The sequence below is a fragment of the Dunckerocampus dactyliophorus genome, chromosome 1 (genome assembly GCF_027744805.1).
Source record: "Dunckerocampus dactyliophorus isolate RoL2022-P2 chromosome 1, RoL_Ddac_1.1, whole genome shotgun sequence".
Taxonomy (NCBI): domain Eukaryota; kingdom Metazoa; phylum Chordata; class Actinopteri; order Syngnathiformes; family Syngnathidae; genus Dunckerocampus; species Dunckerocampus dactyliophorus.
In genome coordinates, this window is record NC_072819.1 from 24,571,404 (window position 1) to 24,595,663 (window position 24,260).

Here is a 24,260-nt window from a genome sequence, read left to right on the forward strand (position 1 = left end):
AGGATCACGGGGGTATGCTGGAGCCTTTCCCAGCTGGCGAGAGGCAGGGTACGCCTAGGACTGGTTGGAAGGCACATATAGACAAACCACTCCAAGTCACATTCATACCTAAGGACAATTTAGAGTCTCCAGTTAACCTAATATGCATGTTTTTGGAATGTGGGAGGAAACCGGAGTACCCAGAGAAAACCCCCCCACACACAGGGAGAACATGCAAATTCCACACAAGAGATGCCCAAATGGTGATACGAACCCAGAGCTCCTGTTTGTGTGGCCACCAATCAACGAAATGTATATAGTACTAGGAAATTTATTTCAAAATGAAATGCAGTACAGGTACATTTGGCAACAAATACATCTAAAAGAAAATGAACTGAATTCAAATATTAATATTTAGAAATACAATACAAATCTTAAGTGCAATTAAATGTAGTATATACTGTAGCTACATTTCTCCCAAAAAATTAAAAAGAATGAAAATCTATACATTTAATTAAAATATTACAGAATTTAAATTTTAAAAGTAGTAATAATAAAGAAATAAAATATTAAAATTCTAATATTAATATTAGTAAAAATTGTGAAGTGAACTGAAGTGCCATACAATCATTACAGTATTGGGAAAACATATTTTTGAATTCTAACAATAGTATTATTAAGTTGGCATATGGGTTTCCCAAAGAGGTAGTCCAGGTAATGCAAAAAGGAAAATCTTACAAATAAAATAAAAGCCTTTTCTGCAGCAGGAGACTATTTTTGTTTTCCCAATCGTGTCACCAAACCGTAAAAATGTGACTCCACGCTCAGGTCTTTGTGTGCAGCAGTGACCTTTGACCCCCAACTCCTTGTTACTTGCTGCCTGCAAACACTGCAAAGAAAATGTGTTTAGTGAGATGTGACACTCTTTCACAAACACTCTCTTTGTGGCATCATGTATCTTTACATCAGGGGTGGACTGGCCACCGGGAATACAGGTGCCAAGCGTTTTCCCGGCGGGCTGACCAATAATGGGTTGACGGACGGATGTTTATTTTATTTTTATTTATACAACTTGAATGGATATTGTAATCCATCTTTTGTTGTCTGGCTTTCACAGACAGGGCTCTCGTGTGTTATTTGTGTGCGATCCACAGCAAGTGGCTGCCAGCTTGCCTAACCCGAACCCGAACCCGAACCCTAATGTCATGATAGTTTCATTATTTTAACTTTATGAGTGAATGATGAATCAACAGTCTTGAATATTAAATCCTTAATCCAGTATCCTTCTTAGAGCCAGTGAGTGAAGCGCTGTGTCGTTCATATGTATTTATTCAAGGCTCCAGGATATAAAGGGATATTGTTCGCTATAGTGGTATTATTAAGGGCTTGTGTATTTATTTGTATGTAGTCCCTCACTACCTACATTGTGGTTCGAGAATCGCACCCTCACTCTGTGGTGGTTTTTAAAAATACGGCTTATTAGTAAAAATTAAGCACATTGCACTTATTCTTTGCCTAAATTAAGCATTTCCAAGCATAAAAATGTCTGAACTAACTAAATGAACCAAAACACAAAGACAAGGCACAGGAAGGTTTTCAGTTGTGAATGTAGTATTCCATATTGGCCACTGGGTGTCAGTTATTGTCTGATTAGACAAGCATCAGACGTGATCTCCAGACCAGGCATTTATTGCAGGTTTAAATGATCTCACACAATAATATCATCATTATCATAATAACACGGGCTACTGTTGGGGCCATAACCCTCGACAAGCTAAAACTCAATCCTGAACTTCCGACGTCACTTCCTGTCCTCCACTTCCTGTCCAACATTTGTCCGCCTGCCACTAAGGTCCCCTAAGGAACACATTTACTGTGATACACACGAACAGGAGTTTACGTCTTAAAGGAAAACTGCACTTTTTTTTGGAATTTGCCCATCATCCACAAAGAAAAGAGAAAGACCCGTGTCTTTCTCTTTTCTGTGCGTTCAAAAGATACTATATAAAAACAGACAAAAACAGAAAGCTCAGTAATGCACGTAATGGAATCCACCATCCGCCGCCTACAAAGACTGCTATTAAAACCTCCAAAAACCTCCAACAAGGTTTATGGTTTTATATCCATGCTGTGATCATGTAGTAAATGGTACATTTATGATAACATGTAGTATTTACAGTATTTTGCCATATTTTAGCCATTTTAAGCATTACCGGAACTTGGAAGTACTTGGTGCATTGATTTCACATCGCAATAAAGAAACGAACGACGACACCTAGCGTTAACTTTTCCAAACTCAGAAATAAAAACACAGCATCAGTGGTGACAGCTCAAACATGTAGCTTCATCTTTTTTGTAGTGGTCTGATGCGTGGTGAGTGCGACACCGAGTATGTGGTGAAGCTAGTTGCTACAACCAGATAGTAACTAGTCGGTGTGTTCAGGTCTTACAGAAAGATTGTGACTGATGGCAGAATGACATAAAAGTGCAGTTTTCCTTTAAATGGCTTATTTACTTTTATTATGTCAATAGGTAATATGAGTGTAAAGCCATTTCAAGCCACCGTTACAATACACTGATGAGCCAATAGCCACTGCAGCAGTACGCTGTCCAGAAAAAAACAAGGAGCTGCTAACGTGTGAGTCTTGTTGTCTTATTTATGTCTGTTTTTGTTTTTTTTCTGATTATATCTACTACGTTGGGTGATACAAATGTTTGTTTCATGTCCAGAGAACTCCAATAAAGTTAAAAAACACATTTTGAAGATCGTAAACACGTTTTCTATGTCAAAAATACAAAAATATTCTATTTATTAATACTGAATACTACTTCTGGAGCAAATTAATGGCAATAAAGTGTACATCGATGGTGCGTGTTGGCACAGCATTTGCGTGTGGATTGTGGTGGGCCAGTTCACCCCTGCTTTACATGACCTTCCACCACTCACTTCTTTCTCTGAGACCTTGTCCAAAGCTCCTAACAAGCCTGACAAGGCTCCACACCAACACTATTTTAATGAGCAGAGAGATGACTCCTCCAGTGATGGCAGCGGCCTCCAGCGTGTCCGAGCTGTCTTCCTCCCACTTCACCACCACCTGAGAACATTTACCTCATTAACAGGCATATAAAACATGGGGTCATTGTCCAATACAAAAAACAACATTTTTTGCATACTTACTTTAGTCCAAAACATGAAGTAAAATCTAGTTGGTTGTTTTTGAATGGTGAACACATGGTCACTATCAAGTGAAAACCATCTACTTTCATTTTTCTCACGGATGACAATGCTTCTCACCTCATGTCTAAGGGAGAGCCCTACAGAGGAAACTCATTTCAGCAGCTTGTAAACGCGATCTTGTCCCTTCAGTGACTACCCAAAACTCATGAACATTGTTGAGGGTAGGAATGTAGTTCAACCAGTAAATTGAGAGCTTTGCCTTTCGGCTCAGCTCCCGCTTCACAACAGACCGCTGCAGAGTCCACGTCATGAAAGACGCAGCGCCATATCCGCAGTCAATCTTCCATCCTTCCCTCACCCATGAACAAGACCCTGAGCTACTTAAACTCCTCCACTTGGGGCAGGATCTCATCCCCGATCCAATTTACCATAGACTCGGACTTGGAGGTGCTGATTCTCATCCCAGCCGCTTCACATTCGGATATGAACTGATCCAGTGAGCATTGAAGAACATGGCCCCATAAAGCCAGCAGGATTACATCATCTGCAAAAAGCAGTGACACAATCCTGCAGCCACCAAACCGGATCCCCTCAACGCCCTGACTGCACTTACAAATTCTCCGCAGCCCTGGCGGAGGCCAATCCTCACTGGAAGTGCAACTTATTCCCAGCAATACAGACCAAACTCTGAACTGCATGAATTAGGTGGTCCAGTACTCTAGAGTACTTCCCACAGGTTTCTTCAAGCAACACAATCCAATGCCTTTTCCAAGTCGACAAAACACATGTAGATCGGTTGGGCAAACTCCCGTGCACCCTCAAGGACCCTGCCAAGAGTGGGGAGTTGGTCCACAGATCCACGACCAGAACTGCTACCACACTGCTCTTCCTGAATCCAAGATTCATTCAATAAGTGAAAGGACAATTAAAAAATGGATCGATACATGGATGAAATGAAGCGGTGGAAAAGAGAGGGAGAGAAACAACTGATCTTGTCACTGGTTCAACAAATGTGGTAATCGTTGAAATTTCCTCAAAGTTCCCTTGGGGAAAACATGACAGCTTGTTGTGTGTAATTAAAGACAAAAAGGGTGTGCTTCCATACTCATGTTTCCAGGAAGTCTTTTATTTATGTTACCTTTTTTGCTCTTACATTCAACATGTGCATTCCTTTGGTAAACGCCACTTGTTTACATTCATATGCATGTACGTAGCTATGGAACTGACAGCGTAGTTGACAGTATGTCTATTTGTGCCCTGTGATTGACTGGCGACCAGTCCAGGGTGTATCCTGCCTCTCGCCCAAGAGTCAGTTGGGATAGACTCCAGCATACCCCCGCGACGCTCAGGAAGGACAAGCGGCTTAGAAAATGGATGGATGGGCACTGTTGGATAGCAGATAAAGTAGCTCACAAGGCAGCCGGCAATGTAGCTTACGGTATAACTAACACTGTAACTGCAGGATTTCCGCGTCCGTCGAGGGAAAGTACGCTGCTCTCGCTGCATGGTGAATCAGTGACTCTGTGATCGATAGCAGGGTCTCTTTAAGGAAGCTGCATGCGTGCACTAATCCAGGATTAGTTTCACCTGGCTTGATTAATCCTTGTCTGCTCATCCTAGCTTGGTCTTTGTAAAACTAATAAGCATAGACGCTCTCGTTTTGGATTGGTTGAACTCAGGTCAGTCATTTATCCTTGACGTCTGAATCCTACTTTCGTGCAACGGGCCCCTGGTCCGGCCAACCCTTTGTTCTTCCCGGGTCTACAGATTGAGTCGAGAGCACTAGCAATCGAGCTAAAAGCCCCAAGCTGTCAACTCGATGTCCAGCGAGACTCTTCATGCATCAGGGGGAGAGGTTTTACCAACATACTTTCAGACAACTGCACCAGCTGGCATCTGTTACACTAACATTGTGGCTAACAATGGAGGTGACGTGGTCTCACCGTATAAATGACAAAGACAAAGAAGGCCACTTGAGGGAGGTTCTGTGTCATGAAGATCCACACCAGGACTTTGGACTCCTTTAAGACCTTTCAGACATAACAACAGTCATGTTTCCATGCAGTACAGTACTAGCACATTGCAATACTAGTACAGTACATCCTTCTTAATGTCATTTGTGACATCACACTCACTGCAGCTGCTCCGACAGCAGTGGTCAGGCAGGCCCAGGCCACGCCCACTCCCAGGATGACGCCGTTCCAAGTGGACATGGTGGAGTCCCACGTGGTGATCAGGACACACAAACACAACTGAAACACAAATACTTGAAATGTATCAACAAACACTAAGAGATGATGAGATAAGACACATGAGAGATGCTCTATGTTGTGGTTGGTGATTTCACCTTACAGCCTCAGGGCGCTGGCCTGGATACCAAATGATGGTAGTCATCGTATTGAAAGGAAATTCATAAATTAAAGCCAACAGTTTTTGTAATACTCCAACCCTGGCCTCATCAAAGTGCAAGCTTTTTTTTTTTTTATTCTTGTACACTTTCAGTTGATGCCCCCCCACACACACATATATATTACTTAATACTTACTTAATGAATCAATTTTATTTTTACAATATGAGGGCCACAAAAAAATGATCTTGCAAGCCAAAATTGGTACCTGGGGCCGCATTTTGGACACCACTGCTGTTTCGGAACTGGAATGACTGGTTCTTGTCTGTTTGCCTCCTCATTTATAGTTTGACCTTCTGGCAGTGTGTAAGTGACAGGCAAGATGCCGAATACGAAATGATGCACCTACCTGGGCCTGCAGGTCAAAGGTCACCATGGAGAAACAGAGGTTCAGCACAAAATACTGCTCTTGGAGGCTCTCCAAGGCCCCGCCCACACGGAAGGCCATCATGTTGGGTCTGCGGATGAGCAGCGTGGTGCAGAAGACGTGAACCAAGCCCACACTTAAAATGCACACAAACCGCACCTGAGACACGCACATGCACACACACACAATAACTATTTTAACCACATTAGCCAACAGATCAATCCACAGAACTTGTCCGGCTTTAAAAGTGTTTTCACATGACGTACAATGTAATTATCATGATTATTATAATTAACTCCATTAACCTGCCATGCACTTTGTGTGCAGGCAGGGTGATAAGGACGTAGATCACACACACAAACACACTCACACAAGCACGCAATGCTAAGCTTTTAAAATCCGTAACTTTGACACAAATGCATGTAACGGTTATCAACCTATTTAGTGTCTAATGTGAATGTGTAGAACATAAGCCTGTTGCAACAAAATGTAATAATAGAATCATTCAGCATCATTGGTTGATTTAAGTTATTAAGCTCAAAACTAAGCCAGCGATTGGCTGGCGACCAATCCAGGGTGTACCCTGCCTCTTGACCAAGAGTCAGCTGGGATAGGCTCCAGCATACCCCCGCGACCCTCAGGAAGGACAAGCGGCTTAGAAAATGGATGGATGGACACTGTTGAATGTTATAGAGGTTCTAAGTAGAGCGAGAGAAGAAAAGAAGAAATGGGAGTGAGACAAAACATTTTTTGAGTAAGCAATTTACTGAAAACAATTATTAAACTGAAATAGGCTGTTAATCAGCTGATCAAAGGTAAAAAAAACCAAACAAAAAAACCCCACTAAAATGGAAACAAAATGTTCAAAAAAGGACTCAGTAATGAGTAGCTCCGCCATTGTTGTTGATCACCTCAAAAACTGGTTTGGGCATGCTTGATGCGAGTGTTTCCAGGAGGCTAGTGGGAACATTGCTCCAGGTGGTGAAGAGGGCATCCACTGTCTGGAACTGATGCCCATTTTTGTAAACTTCCCTTGCCATTCATTCCCAAATGTTGTCATTAGGATTTAGATCAGGGGATCACGCAGGACGGTCCAAAAGAGTGACATTATTCTTCTGGAAAAAGTCCTTTGTCAGGCGAGCGTTGTGAACTCAGTGTTGTCCTGTTGAAGAATCCAGTCATTACCACACAGACAAGGGCCTTCAGTCATGAGGGATGCCCCCTGCAAGATCTCCACATAGCCAGCTACTGTTTGACACCCCAGCACAACCTGTAGCTCCATTGTTCCATTGAAGGAAAAAGCACCCCAGATCATGAAGGACCCCCTCTACTGTGCCGTGTGGAAAACCTCAGGTGGGATCTCCTTGTCATGCCAGTAACATTGGAAGCCATCAGGACCGGCAAGGTTACATTTTTTTCCCATCAGAGAATAAAACTTCTTCTACCTTTCAATGTCCCATGTTTAGTTCTCTCATGTAAATTCCAATTGGACTGCACTCAGCACCAGTAACAACCTTCATTTGGGCCGAGGATCGTCCCGAGTTTTCACAGACAGCCAATCGGATCCTCTGGCTCAGGTCCGGTGACATTTTTTGGGTCTACCACCTGACCCTTTTATTCCATAACTCTAAGGATCTTTGAAGAACTTTAAAATGACTGTCTTACTGCGTCCAAACTCAGCAGCAATAGTGCGCTGCGAGGCCTTGCTTATGCAGCTTAACAATCTGACCGCATTCAAAGAGAGACAGCTTTTTTGCCTTTGCTATCAAGTGATCATGACACTGAATACCTGACAGAAAATGACATTGAATCCAGATTTTTGCCAAGATTTTGGTTTTTAAAGGTGATGGTCTTAAACCTATAATCAGCTGATGAACAGCCTATTTCACTTTAATGGTTGTTTGCAATAAATTGCTTATTGAAACATTTTTTGTCTCACTCCCATGTCTTCTTTTGCATTTTGAAGCTCAACTTAGAACATCCTAAAAATCCAACAGTGCAAAGCGTCAATTCTTGCAATTTTGTGGTGTATGCAGTATATCATTACTGTGTAGAACATATGTACAAATATTACACTAATCAAATATTTTTTTTAAAATAAAGACTTAAAAAAACTTTAAAAATGTAATTACACTCTCTACATAAATTACAAATGTCTCCACTTATAGTGTACACACAAAAAAAAACTGCTTGGAGAGATTCTTCTTAGGTGTTGTTTTTTCGTTCCTGTGGCTCATATAATAATTGTCAAATTTAATAACTAAAATGTTCCAATGAGCTTCATTTGGTCTATTATGAATACATTCTTAACAGTTCTTTTTTCAGACCAGAGTTAACTACTTTTCATAGCTGACAGTTTCTTCTTCAGAGTGGTCACGTGATGGGAAGAAGACTGCAGTTGAGCAGTCGAAACTGTCAGCCATGGAAAACCTAGCCAACTCTGGTGTGAAAAAAGAACTGTTTAGAAAGTAAAATGTTAGTAAAATGAATATTAAAAAATACTAAGATGGGAAGATTCTGCACATTTTGTTTTCATGGTTTATGCTTTTAGCTTCAAGTGCAGTGTACATCTGTGTCCACAAGAGGGCAAACTAGTAAACATACCAGCAGCTTCTTCTTGTCTTCTGAGTCAAGCACGCAGAAGTTGACCAGGGATCGAACCATGACGACCAGCACGCTGAGCACAAACTTGACCAGTTCTTGTCTGTTGTCCTGGAGAACCCCTCGGCTGATGTAGTACATGCAGAACACTGCAGACATGCGACAGAGACACCAAGGGGCATTCTATACTTGACTTATCTGTGTATACGTGGCGTAGAACTGCACTGTATCAACTGCTTCCAATATCTTGGCCACCTTATATTTTTAATAGTCACTATTTTTAATAGTGTTGGTTTTTATGTTATTGATCAAACTGACTGATGTGTGCAAGTTGATGATAGAAGGCGTTTCCTGTTTCCTGTGGCCTCTTCCTAAATGACTCACATATTCCAATGAGCTGGATGAGAGAGACGGTTAAGTTGTCTTCGTCTGAGACGGCCGTGCCCATGTGCTGCTTGTAGATGCTGGACACGGTGAGGCCCAGCAACACCAGGAGAGATGATACAGTCAAGCAGAAGTAGGACTTGAGCGGGCATGACAGCTCTGACCAGGATTTTATCTGCAGGAACAAAAAAAAGTTAAATCATATATGGAGAAAAGATAATGGATTAGTGACTGTTACCGGTCCACATGGCGTAGGGATCAGTTCCTGGTGTCTTGGCCTCAAATTTGGAGACAGAAGATTTGCACCATCTTGCGACTGACTGTCCAGCAAAGGACTGAAAAACAAAATAAGGGGAGGTGAAGCAGCTTGAGCATAATAAAGAAAAACATCCTTTTCAAACCTGCTCAGGTAACTTCAGTTACATTTAAATGAATAGATTTTTAGGTCCTAAGTCCAAACAGAATCTGGGGTGAGCAGAAAACTCTCACCAAAATGCTTTTGGGGAGTTGGGGAGCCCCCAGTTAGGGAGACTCACTGTGCCACACTTTGACAACCCCTGCGCTAAACTGAAGGTAATACTATCCAATGTTGTTTGTGAATGGATGAGTAAATAAAATTAACTGTTTGATTACAAGCTAATACTGTATAGCTAAAAAATGTAACCTAATTTAAAACAGCATAATGCAGGTAGTTCTACGCCACTCCCAAACACAATAATAACATGGGTAAATGAATACCTCGCAGACTTATTAAAATTGAAGGCATATTTTAGCTAATGGCATGTACTGTAAATACAACAACTACAGATACACGTCATATTGTCGTCATACTTACTTACCTTATCTCGTCCATCTCCACAAGAGACTAAGAGAATCCTGATAGCAAATTCTACATTGTTGATATTCTTCTCATCTCCACGCATGGAAAGTTGACAACAATCCAACCATCATCACATCTGAAGTAGGAAGTGCTCTTCTTTTTTGTTTTTTCCCCGGCAGGTTACAACATGTTTGTGCAACACTGCCTCTGTCTGATGGGAAAGTGTCATTAAAACTCTTTTCATGAAATATTGCATTTCCTTGACATGTAAATACAAGGTTATAGTGAGATGTTTTTAAAGAAAATTATAAATAACTACGTTTTGTAACCTCGACGTAAATACATGTAGCTTATTTGCGTTGTATATAAATTAATAGAAGATACTATGTTCTTGTGTGCTTTTAAAACCAATTAATATACATTTGTGACTCTAACAACCCCAACTATTATGAAAACATGAAAAATAATTTTAATCGTCGCATAAGAAAACTACAAGAGACATTGAATGCCTCGTTACCCGAAACTGAGCTGAGCTTGGTCAAATTTTGATCGTTCTTCCCAGAACCCATACATTTTGTTTAACAAATAAAACGCAAACGGCTCCATTCACGTCTATTAAATGATGATTATTTGGGATAGTTTTCACTTCTAGTGACAATTTGTACGTCAAATCAGATCAAACACAAAGTATATCTAAAACTTATGACTGAATTCAACAAAAATTCGTAACATTTTGACAATGATATTTTATTTTGAAGGCGTGTCGGTTTTGCCACAAAGACATACTTGACGTTGTTAGCCACCACGTCCAAAAGTCAGCCTCCTGGATAGAAGTCAGATTAGAAAATGTTTATCTGCTTTAGATGTTGCTTCACACATCCCTCATCAAACGTCCCTCTCGTACTGCGGAAATGAAAGCTCGACTGGCCTTTGATCTCCACTGTCGACACCTTTGCACCCCACGTTGCCTCGAGCAGCTGCTAGCTAACGTCAACGTGCTACTTCCTGCTTGTGTTAGCGACCCTCTGTAGAAGGGTGAACACATCTGGCAGTTCGTGGTAAGATTGTATTCTTTCCTGTCTCTTTTAACAACATGCATTTTGTTCATTATCTTTTGCTAGTGTGTTTTATTTCCTGAATAATCTCTGATAAATATTTACAATGTTTAGACTATCAGATGTGTTGCAATTAATAGGCGTTGATCAACATTAAACAGATGGTGAGTAGTCCGTTATTTGCAGACCTAATATGTAGTAATATCTAGAGCTGCAGCGTAATTAATGTTGTCCCATCAAGTGCGTTGACGTTCTCATGTTTACCTTGTATTGCATTGCAGGTGCAGCATCAACAACAGGATGTCTCAAGAACATCAGAAGATGCCTTAGTCTTACAATCATTGCTTCAGACCCCCTTTTGCATATTTTCTGTCAGGCCCCTCACCATTACAGGGGTCCAGGGCAGCAGGGGCAATGCCGGGCAGCAGGCACTCACTGTGGCGCTTTCTGGTCCCGTTTCACATTCGTCAGGAGCGAGTGGTGTTAGCCCGCAGTGAGAGTCTACCAAGTGACCAGGTGCTAAAGATCACGGTCACAGAGACCACTGTGATCAAGGCCGGTCACGGGGTCTGGAAACGGCGCTCCCTTGTCTACCTGGGCCTCTGGTACTTCTTCAGCTTCTGCACCCTCTTCCTCAACAAGTACATCTTGTCACTGCTGGAGGGGCAGCCGAGCATGCTGGGTAAGGATGGATGACAGCATATGGTCATATTTGGAAAGTTTCCCCATAAAAAGTAATAGGAAAAATACAGTTCTAGTTCCTGAGTCAAACTGTTGCCGTCATAACCAATTTATTAACAGGCAAACGTCATAAGTAACATTTTAATATCCCTATCATAAACAAGTGTAAAAATAAGTTTTCCACTGTTAATGATAAAAATGTGAAATCAAATAGTTAAAGGGTCGCATAAAGAGTACTTGCACAACAAACGTTGCGGTGTACATTGCGTTCTTTTAGTGTTATTTTTTTTGCTTACGTCTATTGTACTGAGCAGCCAGGACAGACACTTGTCCACCCTTTTGTTACTATGCTAGCATTCAGTCACAACATTTTCAAATCACAAATTTTACCTGAGAAGTGCAGAGTGCATGTGCAGGCCTACTTTGAAATCATTTAAACATTGAACTATGTTGCTTTTTTGAGTTGTTCTCGTATTTGTGTAAAATTCAAACCAGACTTGGTCAACATCAACATGAAAAAGAGTTTACATATCTGTGCTGTCTGCTCAATATTGTTTACATCACTGGACTCATCACCGGCAATTCTACTGGTGATGTTTGTTGTTCTATTGGTCCTGTCCTTGACTGACTTTGCAGAGAGAGGCATTTCTTTCATATATATATATTCAATAATTTTGTTTATTTTTTAATTTGATGAATAGATGCTCTGATATTTCTATGACTGAATATGAATTTCTATGATTCTTTCATGTAAAAATATGCATGTAAGGTTAATTGGCAACTCTAAATTGCCCATAGGTATAAATGTGAGTGTGAATGGTCTATATGTGCCTTGCGATTGGCTGGTGACCAATCCAGGGTGTACCCAGCCTCTCGCCCAAAGTCAGCTGGGATAGGCTCCTGCAACCTCCGCGACTCTAGTGAGGACAAGCGGCATAGAAAATGGATGGATGGACCCTTTCATGAATTCTCCATATGAGGAACACCTCCTTATGATCTCATGTGCAGCTGTAGTTGAGTTTGGAGCATTCATCCACTTCTTGAAAGTATGTTTTCTGTGCTCAACCATCCGTAGTATTTCCGAAATCGCTCTTTACGCCCATCTGCAGTTGAATGCTTTTCCGAAAAAGCTGAGTGCTTGTTTTGAAATTGTCTTTCAGCGTTACATTTTCTGTTGTTTGCTAATTTCTTGCCACATATCGAGCACACAGGTATCATTGGCCGTGAGGGCAGAGGAATATGTCTATTCAGAATAAAACTGCATTTTCTTCCGAGATTTTTTTTCATGGTTCATGGTTATGGATTGCTTACCACGGGAGTAGCACACTCAACAAGATGTCTTTTTTTGTGTCTCACTGCACAAATTGGCTACCCTCTCCTCTCCCTTGCTCATTCAATCAGCAGTCAAAACACAGTGTAAAGCAGGGGTAGGGAACCTATGGCTCGGGAGCCAGATGTGGCTTTTTTGATGACTGCATCTGGCTCTCAGACATTTCTTAACACCATAAAATGTGTTTATTTTAATTTGTTTTCCTGACATTTTAAAGTAAAACATTACAGAAACAGAAACATTACAAAATTCAAAATATGCATTGTAATGCATTTTAACCCATCCATTTTTTTTTCTAGCGCAATGCCAGCTGTCCTTCCCATGTTTTCCGTGTCAGACACCAAAACTTGATTATTATTGGGGTTGTTCCTCCTTTAATCAAACCTTCTTTAATCAAATAGTCAGCTAGCTAATTGTGAAGAGACAACCCTTTTGATGAAAAAGGAAAAGAAAGAAAGATACGGAGTAGGGCACAAAACCATGCAGCACCAGAAGTTGCATTAATGGTAAAAAGTTATTTATTTATTATTGGTTAGCTTCAATATAACAACATTATTACAAAGAATACATTCAGAGACTGATATTCTAAAATTGCTAGTATTCCTTAAATACTGTATACACACATTTGGTTGTATTCGGTGTTAAAAAATATGATATGGCTCTCACGGAAATACATTTTAAAATTTGTGGCTTTCATGGCTCTCTTAGCCAAAAAGGTTCCCGACCCCTGGTGTAAAGCATTCATGGACTTGCGGATATTTCACACTCTTTTGGATAATGCACATTATCTGCACTTCGGTGTTAAAAAAATCACAAGAGATTGGCTTGGGAGCGGCAACAAGGAGGCTGAAGACCCGCAGTTTGCCTACCCATGACTTAGGAGGTTCCACTGCATTTCTGCTGCATTATGATGATCATTACAAATAGATGTAACATTCCTATTTTTTCCCCTTATGCATCTCAGGTGCTGTTCAGATGCTCTCCACCACCATCATTGGCTTTCTCAAGATGTTCATGCCCTGCTGCCTTTACCAACATAAGTCTAGGAACGAGTTTCCCCCCAACTTCATCATGATCATGCTCTTTGTTGGACTGATGAGGTGAGGCGTTCCCAAAGTATGTTACGTCTGGTTATGCACATATACACGGTTTTCCGGCCGTGCAGCAAGTGCAAGATACAGTAGAATTAACTTTGCTAGTTCTGCTGCCAACGGCACTGCATTATTCACAGGAAGCAAGAATAAAAGGACACCCAAGTAAAAATTGTATGTAGGGCAGTTACACATTCCAACACAGAAGTAACAGACTAGAGATGGACCAATATGGGTTTTTCAGGACCGATACGATACCGATTATTAGTAGTTAAAGAGGCCGATCACCGATATTTGGAGCCGATATTCATTTGCAGTAAAAGTGTAAAAATTGACATAAAAATGTTGAATAATACAAACACTTAACTTTGTTTAACTGCCTAAAGCATGTTTATTTCACCAAACAAATAGAGAAATAGCTCGAGAAGAGCATGGAGTTCCTAGAATCAGAAGCATCTCTTAGAAGTTGAATTAAAACTTAAATATACTGTATAGCTCCCTGAAATGTTTCCACAGTAACATAAGTAACATTTATATATAACTTATCTTTGTTTTAAGTTCAAACACAACAAAACGTACAGAGAGTTCACAAGCTCCTTAGCAACTCTTAAAAACTTATATAATAGCTCTCTGAATTTTTTCAGCCTTCGTCTTGGCGTTCTTCCGTGCAACAACACAAAACTGAATTGAATTTCTTACTCTGTCTCACAGTCACACACACACAGGCTTCTACAACCACGGACTGTTTCCACATTGATATTACCAACAGCATTGTTTCAAGTGGTTCACAGACATATCGGGAGGTACTACGAGCTAGCAAAGCTGCCGCTTGGGTTTACTCTGCTCTTAACGTTACATTATTGTAGTAGTCGTGAGCTGTAGAGTTTTTCTTGTGACTTTCACGCAAACACACGCTATTCTCCACATTACATACATTCTCCCTATTGCTAACACATAATCTGCTGAGCCTTTAGAGCCAGACCGGCGAACTAATGTTATGGTACGCTAAGCAAGCCTCCACATTGGCGTGCTTCCTTCCAATAAAACAAGTGAAACAAGTTTTTTACGCTCTCTCTCACACACGTTTTAACTATCACAGACTGTTTGACTGTCGACATTATCAGCAGCCTTCTTTCAAGTAATTCACAGACCTGTTGGGAGGTACTACGAGCTAGCAGAGCTGTCGCTAATGTTTACTCCGCTCTTAACGTTATTCTGCTGCTCACTGTAACGTCTGTAGTAGTTGTGAGATGTAGAGCAATGGGATGTTTATTACAATTTTGAGAGAGTTTTCTGCGTTCACCTTGACAGGTGTGTTTGCTCACAGGACGTTCTCCACATGAGAAAACTTCCCTCTCAGCCCTGTGCGTGAGAGCGTGAGTGAGTGTGAGGACAGCGTCCAATTCAGATTGGCTCTGCCACTAACGTGTGCTGTTGCTTGCTTAACCAATCAGATGGCGCCGTGGGTGAAGCAATACTGGAGACAGAAGTTGCAGCTCGCAGGAGAGAGAGGCGCGGCTGCATCTGATTTTTTAAATTAGTAAAAATTACATTTTTGTACGTGTCGGCGGCCATGTTGTTCGGCAGTCTTCAGAAAAGGAGAGTTTCCCAAGTAACGTCGGCGTAGGGATGGCTCTCATCTTAGATTAAACGAACACTAGAGTTAGCTCGTCGACTTCGTTCGGTATACTTTTCATCAAAATAGTAGTCATATGCCAAAACGTTGTGTTGTCGCTGGCTATTCAGTGTCCGAGTGATACTGTAAGTTTGTTTTCTTTTCCAAAAGACGAAGGTTTAGACTACAATGAACGTAGCAAGTACGATAGCCACCCGCCATGGCCGAGGAAAGCACATTGTTGTAAGCGGACACATGCTGTGAACAACCCCGGGTGGAGCTATGGATGTTAGGAGAACGAATCAAGTGCTAATTTCGTTGTATGAGATGGACCACCGCCTCGTATTCATTTCACTGAAGACTGCTTTGAAGAAACACCTTTGCAAGAAAAATTTGGCTGAATAAGGTATAAAAGCATTTTGGATGCTATTCCTATACTACACAGGACAAAAGGAAGCGAAAGGCGTCAAAGTTGCCACAGAACCCAGTAAGTCATGTCTTATTTACATATACAGTAGACGCAATGTAAATAATCCGTTCCGAGAACCTTTTATGTTATGGGGTTTTTTACGTTATACGAAGCGTAAAATACATGTAATAGCCTAATCCGTTCCAAGATCTTCCCAAACTCACCCCTTTGGCCCTTCAAAATATTCAAAGTCCACCAAATATGGTGGGAAAATATAAGAAAACGTTAGCATAAACATAGTAGAGTAACATTCCAATATAAAATAAGGTAATAAATAAGATTACTGTAAATGAATAAAGCTGAAAAACAAAAACAATCCTACCGTTCACGAGATGTCTTGATCAGGAGCGCAAGTGGAGGCAGGAAGGAGGAGGAGGACTAGCCTGTAGAAACGCGACTCAAAGAGTCTAAGAGTCAGCTGGTCTCACAGACAAACGCACACGCACTACACGATAATGCTGTGTACAAAATTTTAATTTGTAACTTAACTTAATTGTTTACGTTAGTTTCAGGGCGACTACGAAGAGGAAGGGAGATGAAGGGACAAGCCTGTCTCTCACACAAACTCACGTACGTGCTGTATAAGTCAGCCAATGAGATGAGAGTGGAGGCGGTGCCCCGATAATCAGCCAATGAGATGAGCCAATGAGAGCGTGAAGCGTCAGAAGGCGTCACCAAGTGTACTCTGTTCGTCTGAACTTGCACCGACTTGTAATAAAGTTGATTGAAAAAGAAAAAGAAAAAAAAACTTGCACCGATTTGACGCTTTACGTTATATTGAATTTCTTACGTAATACGATGCCAAAACTTTACATAAATTCTTTATGTTCAGTGGAATTTACGTAAAAGGAGGTCTACGTTATGCGAGGTACTACTGTACTGTATATTATCATGTAGTATTGTAAACACTATGCCACCATAGCAACAAGCATTTAAAGCATTATACATATTATAAAACGTACTTTCACAGCAGTATGTTGGGAGGTGGACACAAGAAAAAAGGCTCCAAAGAGCCTTTTATGCTCATTAAGAAGCCGATTTAAAACAATAATTGATGAGCAAGTCCAAGGTAATTTACACTTACCATTTTGTGTTTTAAACCGGCCAATCTTCATCTCCATGTCTTTGTCATCGGACACCTCACCAACAGACATAGTCCCATTGTCGGTGGTTCAAATAAATACGGCTTAATTCCATGTTCTGCAAGTTTCATCTCCAGAGGTTTCTTCCTCCTCGAAAACTAAAGACGCATCGCTCAAATCTTTGCTATAATGACTGTAAACATAATCACTGCAAACATCTATCTAGTCCATTCGCTCATGTGTTTACTCTGGCTGCGCCTTCGCCGACATCACTTGGGAAACGCCCCTTGTCTAAGAAGCTGAGACCCAAAATGGCTGCTGCCACGTACAAAAATGTAATTTTTATTAATTTAACATTAGCTTTCAAAGAAACAAACGACCTAGAGCATAATTACAAACAATATAGAACATATTTAAGCAAAGTTGAAAAATCATGTCAGTGACCCTTTAAGTTCAACATTCAAAAATAACTTCCTTTCTAATAATGTATTTATTTTACTGCTCACTGGTTAAATTACTGACCAGTCCAGGGTGTACCCCGCCTCTCGCCCGAAGTCAGCTGGCATAGGCTCCAGCATAACTGCGACCCTAGTGAGGATAAGCGGCATAGAAGATGGATGGATGGATGGTTAAATTACTCGTTTAATCCGCTTCTGACAAACTTTGTACTGGTTTGCCAGGTTCACCACAGTGGTTTTGGGCTTGGTAAGCCTGAAGAACGTGGCGGTGTCATTTGCAGAGACTGTGAAGAGCTCCGCACCCATCTTTACTGTCATCATGTCCAGGTTGATTCTTGGAGAGTACACAGGTATCAAAATAACAGTCATGTTATTATTAAATACGTCAGAGCTGTTCACATGTATTACGTCACTATAAAAAACTATGCGGATAAAATTTTGTCATACCAGATTGACAGCTGTACTGTAGCTGTAAACAATATGATCACATTATATGGCATTTATAGGTTAACTGCTAATTGCGTCCCAGACTAGCCTCTTATCAGTGCTTTCCCTACAGGAAAGTGGGTGAACCTCTCCTTGTTTCCCGTCATGGTGGGCCTGGCGCTCTGCACGGCCACAGAGTTGAGCTTCAACGTGCTGGGATTCTCCGCTGCGCTCTCCACAAACATTATGGACTGGTACGATTAGCGACCTACATCTCGCCACTGCACTGCATACAATGTGCCACTTGACTTAACCCTCTCTCGTTCTGATTAGTTTACAGAACGTGTTCTCCAAGAAACTGCTGAGTGGCGACACGTACAAGTTCAGGTAAAAACAAAAGCTATTTACGGTATAAATTGTATTTTTCTGATTTTAATTTCCCTGTTACAGCCCTGCGGAACTGCAGTTTTACACCAGTGCAGCAGCAATCATCATGCTCATCCCAGCCTGGATTTTCCTCTTGGTAGGTTCACTCAAGAATTCGGTCTTGAATGAAAACATCCATTGCGTGCTGACTTCAAGGAACTTCACTCCATACACTTTCCACCAATCTGTTTTAATCAGACATTTATATACAGTGGAACCTCAGTTAGCGTGTTTTTTGGTTAACATCGAAAATGTCTGCCACAATTTTGCCTCAGTTTGCTTGCATTGTCCAGTTAGTGTACAATATGGGGCGTGTCTTGTCGTGTTATTAATACACTGCGTGAGTCCATCTGTATTCTTAATATACTTTTATCTGAAAACATCCTTCCTTGTTAGCATCCTATTAGCTAGTGAACAAAATGGCTACAAGAACCAGATGTTACATCGCCTGTCTATGACGTCGTCAGTTGTTGGTTCTCAAAAATGCTAACACAAAACATGTTTTTATAATTATAGTTTTACATGTGTAAAACAATTGTAAATATAAGGTATGAATGAAAGAGATAAATGTACATTTAAGGTTACTTTTATCTTCACTGAAGATTACTGTTCTTAAAGACACGATGTGGCAGCGAGACACCACATGGACATCACTTTCCTGTTTTGTTGAGTTAGTTCTTGAATTCATGTAGTGTTTCTCTCCTTCTTTATCAAAATGCTGGCACTTGCATCTTTTTTTGACTCCATTTTGGTTTACAGTATTGAGGTGTAAAACACTATTGAATTCAAGAAACAACTCATGTCAGGAAGGTGGTGGTGGTTGATCTCGCTGCCACATCATGTCTTTGGGAACAGTCATGTCAAGAATCACGTCTTCAGTGAAGGTAAAAGTAAACTTAAATGTTCATTTATCCCTTTCATTCATCATTTTATATTAGGGATGCCCGATAGGCATAAAAATTGCCCGATTTTTATGCCCGATTGGCATAAAAATGTGATATCGGTAGATATCAATATCGCGTTTTTTCCCGATAATGAAAACCGATTTTTAAAAAAATGCTTGATAGATGGAAATTTTAATGTTCACATGGCCAGGATGACACCACAGTTTGTTCACATACAGTGCAAGCACACCTCCTTTGCACTTTGTACAGGGTCTTGTGTTCCTGTCTGCTGTGACTGTTCTGAAGTTGGCTCGCTCCATGTTAGCATCTGGGACACAAGCTGTTAGCCATTCAGTAAAGCACAATTAAGCTGCACTTCTCTGAAGGTCTTGACGTTCTTGCAAGTTTGTCGATCTTGCTCGGTAGTGAATTCACATTTCCCATCATAATAGAAGGTACTGAAAGTATGAATCTCTACTTCCTTGGGAGCCGCTTGAGTTTCATCTTAGCCTCGGCTCTGCCGCTTCGGTGTCAATAGGTAGACAGGGAATCACACCGCTGCGGGACATCGCTCTCATGGCACGGAAAAATGTGCTTGAATAAACAAACACAGCTGCTTGAAAGGCAGCCACTGGTGGCGGTGGTGTTAATTCCACGACAGGAGATATGTGATGTTGGTGAGTGAGAGTTGGACAATATTGGGGGAAAAACATAGATAGACACTTTAATCATGTCCAAGAGAAATTCACATTTTCAGCAGCTCTGCAAAAATGTCATAATGAACTTCATCACAAAATAAAACAACCAAGGCAAGACATGAGCGATAAGCAAAATAAGGAATACGAATAAATAAATAAATACGCAACAGATCACGTCAAATTTGTAGTGCAATAATACATAATAACTGATAATAATACAAAGTAGTAATAATAAGGTAATAAGTCCAGTCCAGGCCAGTCCTTCCACGACAGGAAGTATGTGATGTTACACATATCGGTTGATAGCGGGATTGGAAATTGAGAGTTGGACAATATTTGCTATGGGTTATCGGCAAAAAAGCCAATATTGGACATCCCTATTTTAGATGTATTTATATGCATTTTGAATTGCTTTCTGCATGTCAAGCTAGAATTGTAAAACTATAAAAACGTGTTTTATGTTAACATTTCTGGCTTTCTGGAACAACTTAATTGGATTTAGATTATTTCTTATGGGAAGAATTGATTTGGTTAGCATCCGTTTCAGTTAGAATCAGACCTTCTGGAACAGATTAATGACGCTAACCAAGGTGTCACTGTAGTTATATATATTATATGTAATATTTACAAAAACATCGTCATCTTTTAGTTCAAAATGGCCACACTGGCAGCCCCTTGTAGCATTAAACTAGTTGGTGTTGTGGAAAAAAATATTTCTTAAGAAAAGAAAGGGTGCCTGAAATAAAGACGGGGAGTTTGCACAGTTTCTTTTGCAAAAGAGGGCAGACATGACTGTCTGCAAACATGGCTGTCTGCAGACAACTGGCCAAGAGTGGTCTCCTGACTAAAACTCATCTACTCCATTGCATGCAAATGAATTACATTGTAAAAGAAACGTATCAGTTCCTAGCTGCCACTTTGTCTGTGGCATCAAAAGGTAATACTTGGGTGTCAACAGATGTTTTCAGGAGATAGCCTGATCAAACAATGTATCCTGGTTCATCCTTCACCTGACCTGACGTAATTGAATTCACATGAAGAGACACCCTGTATTGAAGTGTAACGCTCAGAGCCCCTAGACAGTATATATACTCAAATAACGTGTAACTGAAGTTATATCTATAAATTATAAATGTTCCCATCACATTGGCTTGAAGGAATTGTGCTCTGTGGTGGCTGTTAAGCCTTTAGGCCAACTTGACTTGCTTGACTACATACAATAACCTTCCTGTTTTCAGTTTAAATATTGTCTGATGTTTGTTTTTCAGGAAACCCCAATGACTGAGAAGAGTGGACCGAGCTTCACCTTCAGTCGAGATATCATCTTGCTGCTGCTCTTCAATGGCGGCCTGTTCCACCTGCAGAGCGTCACCGCCTACGCTCTCATGGGACGCATTTCTCCTGTTACTTTCAGGTAGCATATGGTTCTGTATCCACTGAGGCTGCGTATTTTTTTAAACAGTTAAAACTCGTGTTACAGGCTTTGTTTGAAATAGATATGTACATAATAGATCGATTTTTAAAAATTAGTTTGATTGTGTGGAATTGTTTTGATTGTGTGAAGAAACTGAAGAAAAATGGAGTGCACTACTTGGCTGCGACCATCGGTGGCGCTAGGGCAAAATGGTGTAGCGTAAAAACAATACTAATTAGCAGTGTGACGAAATATCAATATATCAAAGTATAGCGATATTTAACCTTATGAAGGATTATCGATACGCTCTCGCCGTGTGTTGTTTTTAAAATTATTATTATTAACATATAGCCGCTATAAACGTCTTTCGCAGCTTTTCATGAGTGTGTCGAGTCACCTTTTTACATGACATTCCAGAGGTGCTCCTCGCGACAGTGGCAGAAAATTGGGTGGAAGTCACAGAAGAAGAAAACTCAAAACAAACAGTGCCATGGCAAACTGGGGCAGTGAAGTTAAACGGAAAGATGGTCCTCACATGCAAAGATTTAATCCTTTGACGCTCCAACTGAGCTGTCATCCGATATGCTGACGTCTTGGATGATTTCAATATTTACATTTAAATATTTTTCCCAGTTTTCTGGTCAAATTCTAAATGGTACGACCTCAGTGGTATTGGACTTTGGAGGCTTTGCTATAGATATTTTGAAGATAACGGCCAATGGCGATACTTCTAACTGTCATCTCTCCCTCAGTGTTGCTAGCACGGTGAAGCACGCCATGTCTGTCTGGCTGAGCGTCATCGTGTTCAGCAATCAGATCACTATGCTCAGCGCCACGGGCACCGTTCTCGTGTTCGTCGGAGTCTTCTTGTACAACAAAGCCAGGCAGGCCCAGAGGGAGCGCTTACAGGCCATGGTTGCTCTGCAGAACTACAAACAACGAGCACAGGACCAAGACCTCCAGCAAGGCCCTGAGGCTCACTGACGACTTTAAACGGAATCAAGACATGGGATGATGCACAAATTGCAGTAATGGAGGTCCAACTATTTACTTGATCGACATTCCAGGTATCAATTTGGAAAGGGGCTCATGTTGGACGTTGCAAAACCTTCTGTGGAACATTTTTTTACAACACTCAAGCCTCATTCTTTTCCTTTGACGACCACTAAAAATGGGGAAGCTCAGGGTGTTCAGCTGTAAGACTTGCAAGCTTCGTCTTACAGTTTGTCTTACAGAGTGTGCCAGCTAATATCTTCTGTGGTACAGCAGCTACTGAATGTATGCCGTCTGTTTGACATTGGAGCCATAGTCTTATATTTACGCATACACAAGAGACTGAAGGGTTCTCCCGTCAAAGACTAGATTTAGACCACTATGACACATTTGGAAGACTTGTCTGAAACACATGGCGTGCAGATTTCTGCATTCGGGGAATGCTAATCCTCAATCATGACCTTTTTGCAGTGCATGCTGGGATTGGAGCTGAAGCACCTTAAAGAGGTGAAACAAGTGCAGGAGTTTGAATGAGTGATTGTGGTGTTGTAACTTTCCAAGCAAGTAACCATGCACAAAATACTCCTACACATGGATGTACACAGGAGCATCAAGTGTGTCCTTTTTTTTTTATATTTTATTTTATTTTTTTTTTTTGAATAAAGAAAAAAAGGGTCTTACACATGAAAATATAGCATATGGGCAAAAGTACTGAGACACCTGGCCACAACAGATGTAGGGACTTTTTTTTAAATGCTGTTTTTCCCTGTACATTTTTTTGTGGTGGTTTGGCGCTATCTGTTTGCCCTAGTTCATAAACACATTATATTGGCACTGTCTGGGGATGTACTTATGTTCCAACTCCGTACATTAGATGACATCATAACATCATAACTCTGCTTCTTAAAACACCTCACTTTGTTGCTTTGCTGATCTTGTTGGACACTTTTGGAGACTAACATGAAAGCATGTATTTTCCCAGCGAGCCACCTACACCCTCCTCTCCCCAATTTAAAATCACTCAAGCAGTTTTTCTTTTGACATAAATAAAAGCAAAAAGAAGCAACAGAAGAAGAAAGTTTGTATTCTAAACAGATGTTTTGCTTTTCATATTTTTTGCTCACTTTTTGTCTCCCACAGCGTTCATTTAAATTCTCTAAAATGGGAGGAAACATGGACATGCTTACCCTTTTGTAGCTCTAACAGCTTTTGGAGCTCCCTCTTCCGAGAGACGTTGCATTGTCGCTTCTGTCCAAGTAGAACATTTATGAGGTTAAGAGGTCACTGATATTGGACCTTAGACCGTCCCAAAAATTTGGAAGCCTGCAATATCCAAAATATCTTTATTATTCTTTTAAGAGGTGTTTCTCATTACTTTTGTCCATATTAAGTCCATTTACCTCAAAATGGTTGTGATGGTGCACATGTGTGTACATCTGCTGTTTTCTTTCTTTCATAAGAACTTGAGTGTCACATGTTGCAGCACAGGCACCTTGGCTACCAATCTAAAAACACATTTTAATAGTACCCTTTTCATAATGTTTCTCTATTATTATGACAAGCATTTCTTTAGGCTAGTGCTGAAAGGGACATGTTTGCTCATTGTGGCTTTTCTTTTTTGCACTTGGCAGTTCCTCAACAAGCAGTATATTTTACTTGTATTTGGCACAGGACTTTGCCATTTTAAGTTTTTTTTTTAGGCATGTTTGTGTTGTTTTTTTTTAATTTAAAAAGCAATTCTTGGCTGTTTTATTTTTTCAATCATCCAATCATCATTTTACTTATTTTTTTTTTTAAATACTGCCTTAAGGTAAATATTCAAACTGTCCTTTGTATGTATGTTCAGTGGTTAAATGGCTCCAAAGTGAAAAATGTTGATTGTGTTTACTAATGTTATGTCCT

At 40.6% G+C, this 24,260-nt stretch overlaps 2 protein-coding genes across 3 annotated transcripts; one reads left to right on the plus strand and one right to left on the minus strand.

The window, feature by feature from the left end:
- Positions 1-82: 82 nt before the first annotated feature.
- On the minus strand, positions 83-9,890 carry LOC129185211 (uncharacterized). Its single transcript, XM_054781994.1, has 9 exons — positions 9,756-9,890; positions 9,155-9,251; positions 8,917-9,091; positions 8,536-8,681; positions 5,914-6,090; positions 5,293-5,409; positions 5,101-5,187; positions 2,927-3,074; positions 83-868 (listed from the first exon to the last, which is right to left on the minus strand). The coding sequence occupies exons 1-9, from the start codon at positions 9,767-9,769 to the stop codon at positions 849-851; spliced, it is 981 nt and encodes a 326-aa protein (XP_054637969.1). The 5' UTR covers positions 9,770-9,890; the 3' UTR covers positions 83-848.
- A 627-nt stretch (positions 9,891-10,517) lies between these two features.
- Positions 10,518-24,120, plus strand: LOC129191626 (solute carrier family 35 member E2A-like). Of its 2 annotated transcripts, XM_054795168.1 has the most exons (10): positions 10,518-10,794; positions 10,906-10,955; positions 11,073-11,473; positions 13,767-13,902; positions 17,740-17,867; positions 18,077-18,197; positions 18,277-18,330; positions 18,394-18,466; positions 21,220-21,365; positions 22,118-24,120. In XM_054795168.1, the coding sequence occupies exons 3-10, from the start codon at positions 11,206-11,208 to the stop codon at positions 22,347-22,349; spliced, it is 1,158 nt and encodes a 385-aa protein (XP_054651143.1). In that variant the 5' UTR covers positions 10,518-10,794; positions 10,906-10,955; positions 11,073-11,205; the 3' UTR covers positions 22,350-24,120. The 2 variants fall into 2 exon arrangements, with proteins under 2 accessions (XP_054651143.1, XP_054651135.1); XM_054795160.1 differs by lacking the exon at positions 10,906-10,955.
- The last annotated feature ends 140 nt before the right edge of the window (positions 24,121-24,260 follow it).